Source organism: Arvicola amphibius, chromosome 13, assembly GCF_903992535.2.
Source record: "Arvicola amphibius chromosome 13, mArvAmp1.2, whole genome shotgun sequence".
Taxonomy (NCBI): Eukaryota; Metazoa; Chordata; class Mammalia; order Rodentia; family Cricetidae; genus Arvicola; species Arvicola amphibius.
Window position 1 is genome coordinate 10,742,208 of NC_052059.1, and position 7,782 is coordinate 10,749,989.

General features: G+C 50.2%; 1 protein-coding gene across 1 annotated transcript; it reads right to left on the minus strand.

The window, feature by feature from the left end:
• Positions 1–1,172: 1,172 nt before the first annotated feature.
• Positions 1,173–7,379, minus strand: Slitrk5 (SLIT and NTRK like family member 5). The gene is made up of 2 exons (XM_038310699.1): positions 7,313–7,379; positions 1,173–4,054 (listed from the first exon to the last, which is right to left on the minus strand). Exons 1-2 carry the CDS (start codon positions 7,377–7,379, stop codon positions 1,173–1,175), a joined length of 2,949 nt encoding a protein of 982 aa, XP_038166627.1.
• Positions 7,380–7,782: the final 403 nt, after the last annotated feature.

A 7,782-nucleotide genomic window follows, 5' to 3' on the forward strand; every position in this document is an offset into this window, starting at 1 on the left:
CTTGTACAGCCCATCATTTGGTCTTCTGAGGTGCAAGGGCACGCGAAACTGTACAAATGCAATTGGGTTTGGTTACACAATCAAAAATCGGCTACAATAGTAGTCAAATCAATACATCATTTTGGTTCACTAATAAAAATAATTTTCAACCTTTTCTGATACATCCAAAAACTTCCACACGTTTCTCAATCGAACTACCCAGTTAATTGCTCCATCTTTTCCCTTTTCTACAGCAGGTTACGAACAGCTTCATTTTTAAGTTTACTATTTTTTGAATGGCGAGTCCCATTGGGTGGGTTTCATAGATTTTTAAAGACTTTTGCCATTTAGTGCTCCACGTCATTAAATATTTAAGAGGCCTTTTGATATGACTCTGGTTTTGGAAATGCAGCTCGTAGTACAGTGCAACAACACCTCTGAGAAAATCATAGGCTAAATAGTGAAGGAAAGAAGAATGCTAAATGTGCATATAAAAATAGGTGCTACAATAAAATATTTGTATATTTCATCAATAAGTTATTTTGACTAATCAATTATGGATCATATAGCTCTGTAATTTTAATGATTTGTCCACATCTATAGTGAGCCTTTCTGGATCACAAGACTTTTTTTTTTTTAATTCAAATGTCCAGAATGCATACAAACACATTCTTTAAAAACAAAGGAAACGATTAGGAAGATAGGTAGGAGAGGGAAGGGAGGGAGGGAAGTGAGAGAGAAGAAACTTCCTATTAAAGTTGGGGTGTGCTAATCTCTCAACCAATGCCAAGGCTCTAAGGACAAGAAGGATGTGAGAAGAGGAGCGAAAAGGATGAGTAGAATCTAAGCTGCTTCCACCCCCAACCCTTCTTAGCTCTTCAGAGCACTGCAAAAAGGGACGCAACCTGTTGAAGGTCACCCTGGATGCAAATCGCCCTCCCCAAAGCCCTTCTCTCTTCCCCCACAGACAAGAAGAGAAAGTGATGTGCCTAGTTTACATAAATGTTTCCCGCGTGTAAAATTAAAAGTAAATTGCACACCCTTTCAGTTAGCTTCCACCGAAGCTGAGAATCCCGTGCCAAGGCACTTCACCCTAAATGTTGAAACGACACAATTAATCAAATGTGTTCACCAAGTGTGTCTGCTTGCTTGTTTGTTTCAAACGCAAAAGCTCCAACGGAGTTTCTTTGTTTTTAGAACTGACTGAATGTGGTCTGTTTTTCCAGCACTTCGAGGTAGTCCGGCTCAACATTTAGTTTTGCTTTTAACTCCAGATACTCATTCCGGTTCGGTTCTACAAAGACAGCACCGGGAGGGCTGTAGAGCACCGGTTCCCGCAGCCTGCTGTCCCCTGCCCCCGGGTGCAAATACTGATGGGGGCGTCGCAGGTCATAGTTTGGGGAGAAAGTGTAAGCAGCCGAGCTGCATGGGAATTTGGGGTATTCTGGGAGGCTGCTGCCGGCAGGGCTAGTGGAGCAGTGTTTGTCTGGCTCTAAAATGCCCCTGTAAAAGCGATCAGCGTCCTGCACCGGCGACAGTAGGTCCTCTCGGGGCTCGATGGTGCTGACGCTGTAGGCGGGGCTCCGCAAGTGGTGGCTTTCCCGCCTCTCCTCCTCCCCAGGCTGCAGCTGCAGCTGCGGAGGGGGCTGCTGCTGGGGCTGCTGCGGCGGCGGTGGCTGCTGCTGCTGCAGGTGGTGGTTGCTGCTGTAGGTGACCTTGAGCTCGTGCAGGTCTTTGTAATCCTCCACGGAGTTGCCTTCTCGAGACCTGTAGATGGGGTTTTTGCACATGTGGCCCAGTGGGTGAGGGATGTATTCATACACGTGGCCCGCGGGAGTCTTCACCTTGGGCAAAGCCGGTCCGCGGTGGTGCACGTGCGCGTGCGGGTGGCCACCCCCGCTGCCGCCTCCACCCCCATACACGCTGTACTGCATGTTAAAGGAGCTCACGTCGGAGTTGTTGGTGCTGGTATGGTCGTTCTGGTTCTTCTTCCTGCGTTTCATGACCAGCACGAAGAGGCCTGCTGCCACGAAGACTGACATGATAAAAACAAGCAGCAGGCTGAGGATCAGCACCGACAAGGGCACTGAGGAAGCCCCGGCTCCAGCACCTAAGCCCGCAGGGGCCCCAGTGCTGTTCAGCCTCACAGCTGGTGTCGCTGCATTGGTCCGAGATGGTACCTGGATGGAAGAGGGCGTGGGCGTGGAAACCACCACATCAGAATAGTCTGGACACAGCAGTTCCGACTTGATGGAGCGCATGTAGGTCTCTGCAAATTTCTTGGGTGCCTTACAGATCACTTCGTCCACTAGCACTCCCACTTTGAGCTGCTCAATCCACAGCTTCATGCCCACCACGTCGCAGGTGCAATCCCAAGGGTTGTCGTGTAGATCAATTTGAATGAGGGACGTCAGCTGATCCAAAACTCCACTAACTGGCAAGGAGGAGAAGCTGTTGCTCCTCAGGTTTAGCCTGAGAAGAGTCAGGCCAGAAAAGACACCTGAAGGCATGGTTTGCAGTTGGTTGTTATTCAAGAATAGTAACTGGAGGTTTGGGACTGGATCAAAAGTCCCGGACTGGATTTCGCGAATGAGATTGTACTGGAGGAAGAGATACTGCAAACTCTGCAGGCCATAGAATAACTCTGGGCTCAGCCTCTCGATCCTGTTGCCATTCAGATAGAGACGTCTCAGGTTGCTGAGATCCCCAAAGGCCCGGTCCTGGATCATGGAGATGCGGTTGTTACCCAGGTGCAGGAGGTCCAGTCCTGTGGCTTCCAGGAAGTCTGTCCTGCGCACAACAGTGATGTAATTCTCTGTTAGGTACATTTTCTTGGGATTGTAGGGCTTGGGCTGTAGCTCCGCGATGCTCTCGATCTTGCGCTCTTGGCAGTTGACATTGAGGCCCAGATCAGAGATCTGAAGGTTGCAAGTGCAGGCGGTGGGACACTCCAAAGGCACCGGGGATTTGGTCTGGTAGGCTATGCTGGGGCCATAGTTACTGTAACCCAAGTCTTTCGAGGGCTGCCTAGAAGTGGGGCGCACTCTGGGCTTGTTGGGCTGGCGGGTCCCCTTAGGAGGCTTCAAAGGGGGCTTGTAAACAGCAGAGGAAGAGGTGGCCACAGAATTTACAGAGGCTGGGGTAGTATGCAAATACCCCGTGGTGCTTAAAGGAGTCTGTGGCCTCATCTCATAGTCAGAAATAAGTTTCCTTGGACAAAGTTCCTGCTTGGATACCTCATCCAAGTCCCTGCCGTGTAAACGGAAGGGGGTCTCACAGACCACATCACCCACAAGGGCTGAGTAGGAGATGCTGTCCAACCAATCCTTGAGAGAAATTAGCTCACAGGAGCAATTCCAGGGGTTTTCCTCCAGCTGCAATTCCACAACTTTATCCATGTGTTGCAACAGCCCCACATAGGGCAGAAGTTTCAGCCTGTTCCCCCGCAGGTCCAAGTGCGTTAAGGGCACAAAACGGAAGAGATTGTTAGGTAAACCTGACAAGAGATTGTCATTGAGGATAAGCACCTGCAGCATATGCAGTTTCCCAAAAGCATTGGGTTCAATGACACTGATGTAATTGTAATCGACCTGCAGGTATTCTAAGTTCTCCAAGCCAAGAAAGGTGTCATCTCGAAGAAGTTCCAGTTTATTATTGTTTAGGTGTAGTCGCCTCAAACCCCGCAGCCCATGGAAAGCCCCAGTCTCGATGTCTTGGATAACATTGCTTCCCAGATGTAAAATTGAAGCCCCAGTGTAATTAACAAACTCATTGGGATAGAGACGGTTCAGAAGGTTCCCAGACAACAGGAGGTGATAAATTGGGAAACGGGGAGGGCTAATTTCAGAGAGACTGATGATCCCCCGGTTTTCACAGCTCACAGTTAAAATGCCGTCCTTTTCCTCACAAGGACATGCATTGTCACAGATTTCCCCATAATAATCGATGGTTTCTGCACAGGAAAGGACGAGAGATGTTACAGCAAATGCTAGAGTCTGCAGTATCCAGCTATGCATTTTTCTGTGAAGGTCCTGTTCCAAAGTTACTGGGGGGCAGCAAACGTGCATTTTACCTCCTGCAAGGGAGAGAGGAAACAAGGAAATAACAGTATCACATACACAAAAGTTAAGGGGGTTAATCAGAGTCACCCTTTCTTGATACTTTTTCTTTGAAATCCAGGAGAGTATATGCACACAACATATAAAGCACCTCCTCCCTTGCCCAGGGGGTACATTGATATCTTTCAGACTTTACCAAAATTGGCTGTTCATTTTGATTTGAAGTCTCATGGTATTTCCTCCCAATGAGCATGCCACCAATTTCCTGCTTTTAGAAGATGAAGGCAGATAAATTCCTGTGTTAGTGTTCTCTGCCCTCCCTTATCAAACTAATCCATAAATATACATAAAATGGCTGTCAGTACAGTCTCATCGCTCTAATTTAAGAGAGAGAAGTATAAGTTTTTCAACAGGGTTCTCCACTTCACCTATACCCAGCCCCCTCCTTGCTTTCTTTCAGAATCTTCTCTGATAACACTTTACTGTTAAGGTCTCCCATTTTTACAGATATGCGTGGGGTCACAATACTTTGAGCTATTTTAAATCACTACAAGAAGCGTCAGGGTGGAAGCATAAAGAATACTTTTCAGAGGCAAGAAGGATGCAAGATCATGCATCAAGAGCAGCCAACAGAAGCTTTTAAGTCACCAATTGTCCTCGTGAGCACTGAGAATGTAGAGGTGTGTGTGTGTGTGTGTGTGTGTGTGTGTGTGTGTGTGTGTTGAGGGGGGAGGGAGCGAGTTCGCTTTGATGGTGGACTTCACCACAGCTATTAAGCATATCAGAACCCTGATTGTATGCACCAGGCCACTTAGCAGCGCTTTGTCTCCAGCACCCTGAGACCACTTCTCCTCATTGATCATGCCAGCGAGGCTACAAAACCGCATCTTTAACCACTGTAATAGTTCCACACGATGGCTTATAGAGAACTCAGCAAAGGCATCCGCAATCTCGGAGCACTTCTGAATGCTGTGAGTCTAAAGAGGGCATTTCTACAGCTTACCCCGAAGCGGCTGAAAGTATACCACCGATCACGGGCAAATGCTCTATTACACTGGGGCTCCAAGTCACTTTGCCACGGTATGCAAAAGTAGCCTTTCCGAATTCATAAGATTTGGACCGAACTACATCCTTGCCAACATCTCCATCTTTGAAGTTGCTTTTACGTTTAAATGTCAATGGTCCCCTCCCTTATTTCCCTTCCTGGTATAAAGGGACACTGTGATGGTTAAAAGACAAAAAAGAGGCAAATGTCACAGGCCAGTGTCTTAACATTTGAATTTAATCTCCCTGTGAAACTACTTTGATCCCCCCTCCCCCTTCTGTTCTCCCTTTTTGTCACTGGAAAGCTTTTGACTACTACTTTGGGTTGACAGCAACACTCAGAGAATGGACACAAGTGGTCTTAATGTAGAGTGTGGGGTTGTTTAGGGGGAGTGTTGATAAAACTGTGGGGTTCTGGGAACCTATGCCTTTTCTCTGATCAACCTTGTTTCTGCCTCCACCAAAAAACAAAATCAAAAACAGAAAAAAAAAAAAACTGATGAAAATCTCAAACCAGAACTAAAGTCAGGACGTTTCTAAATCACAGATACACAGCTTGCACATGATCATCAAGTCACACCAACCCTCCTGGTTCAGAGTGTCTGCATTCGCACGCACATGTGCAAGTGTGTCTACGAATCATTGACATTTGGCCACCCAGACATATCGAGAAAGATCGGAACCACAGTACAGAAACCTCAATAGTGTATCAGACCTCCCCTCAGCACAGTAGACGGCTTGGGTTTTAAACATCCTGAGACGAAGAAAAACGTTTACCTTGAAATTTGGGTTCTCCATTGGATCAAATGTGCACATCCATTCAGCTGGGTTGGATCCCCTCCCCCTCCCTCGCGGTGCTTCCCCACCCCCATTCACCTCCTTTCCCATCTCAGAGTCCATTGCAAATTGTGCCCAAGCAGTATTAAATTCGAACGTTTACAACTTTAATTCAGTTCTGGCTAGTCGAGGTCGAAGAGCCTTTTCCAAGGCTCTTCTCCATTCACCCCCTCCCCCGCCGTCCCCAGCCATCAAAGGAGACTGAAGATTTGAGAAAATAAAGTTGAATGAGCTGGAAATGCTAACATTCAGACAGGGAAAAGCACCACCGATGTAAACTCGCGGGTGCACCACACGTTTTTGGTTTATTAAAGCAAAAAGGAAAAAAGGATAGAGGGCGGGGACGGGGGGACTGTATTTGTTCGCTCGCAAAGAATTTAGAGCCTGGATCACCGCCTGCCATATCCCTGCATTAAGCAGCATGGAGCCGCTCCGGTTGAAGCCCAAACCCAGGCCGGACCCGTGGCTCCAGGCACAGCTGCTGGAACCGCCGCTCAGGCAGAGGAACCGGAGTTCCAGGACCCGAGACTCCCCCTCCCCCACCCCGCCCCAAAGCAAAGGAAGGGTAAAGGGAGGAAGAAGGGGAGGGGGAAAAGCAAAGAAAGCCACTTCGCCATACCACACAGACACACACAGAAACCTCTTTTGCAAAGTAAACCACAGACTTACCCCGTCTCCCATCTCAGGGGCCCACTCATCATAGCTACCATTTAGAAAAACACCTCTTCAGGGTGTGCACTGATTTTTGAAGCCTAGGCAGACACAGAAGCTGCTAGCAGTGCAGGCTGAGCTTCTGGAGGAAAGCGGCACCAGGACGTTGCTAGCACCGGGCCGCCACCGCGGTGGCTACCGCGGGTTCCCGGGCTCCCCAAAGGGCTCTCCCTGCGCTCACCGCGGTAGCCGGAGCGGGCAGTGGGGTGGGGGATGGGACGGCCAGGGACTCGCTGGAAAGGCAGCTCGCGGCAGGGGCTGGGAGCCTGAGCAGGCTGGGCGGGGAGGGCTCAGTGGGGAGGGGAAGAGGGGAGACCAAGGCGGGGGACGCGGAGCAGGATGCCTGGCTGGGCCGCCTAGCTAACGTACTGGTCAGCCGGGCGAGCGCTCGCACCCGATCGCACTCACGCTCCCTCGCACCTTCGCTCCCACGCGCGAAACCCAGGTCTCAGGGCCCCTTCTCCTTACCCCAGGAACCGGCGGGTACTTACTGTTCCCATCTGCACAGGGGGCAACTTTCTCCGACCCAGTGATGGCAGCCGCCCCCTTCCAGCCACCTCGGGCTCCTGGCACCCTCCGGCCTGGGATCGCGCGGGCTCGCCCTCCCCTCCCCCCTAGTCTCTCCGGGTCGGCGTCTTCACCACATTACCCCCCTGGTCAGTGGCGCACGCCCCGGGACCTGCCGGAGGGAGAGGGGCTCGAGGGTGTGCGTGCATCCTCCGCCTTCTTCTTGCAGCGCACACTGTACATGGTAGTGAGGGGGCGAGAGAAGGTGGTACTGGCCCCTCGGCTGCTCCGCCGGCGGTTCCTTCGCTGTGCTTCTCTCCCCCACGCGCCACGACCACTGCAGCCGGGATGCCGTTGTCCCCAAGGCTAACCTGCAGTCGCGGCCCCTAATTAGTATTTGAAAGGCTCCCACATCCTCTTGGCCGCTGCACTGTTCCTAGTGTTTGCAGCGGATTTTCTCTGTCCCTCCCCAGATGCGGTGCTCGATCCTCATTATTCTCAACTCTTTATCTCCGACATCCTTTGAGGGGTCCGAGGAGGCAGGAGCAGCGTTGTTCTACGCCTGTGGCATGTCCTGGCAGCCTGGCAGCTCTTTTAAAAAAAAAGAAAGAAAGAAAGAAAAACTCAGAAAAAGTCGTGTCTTCTC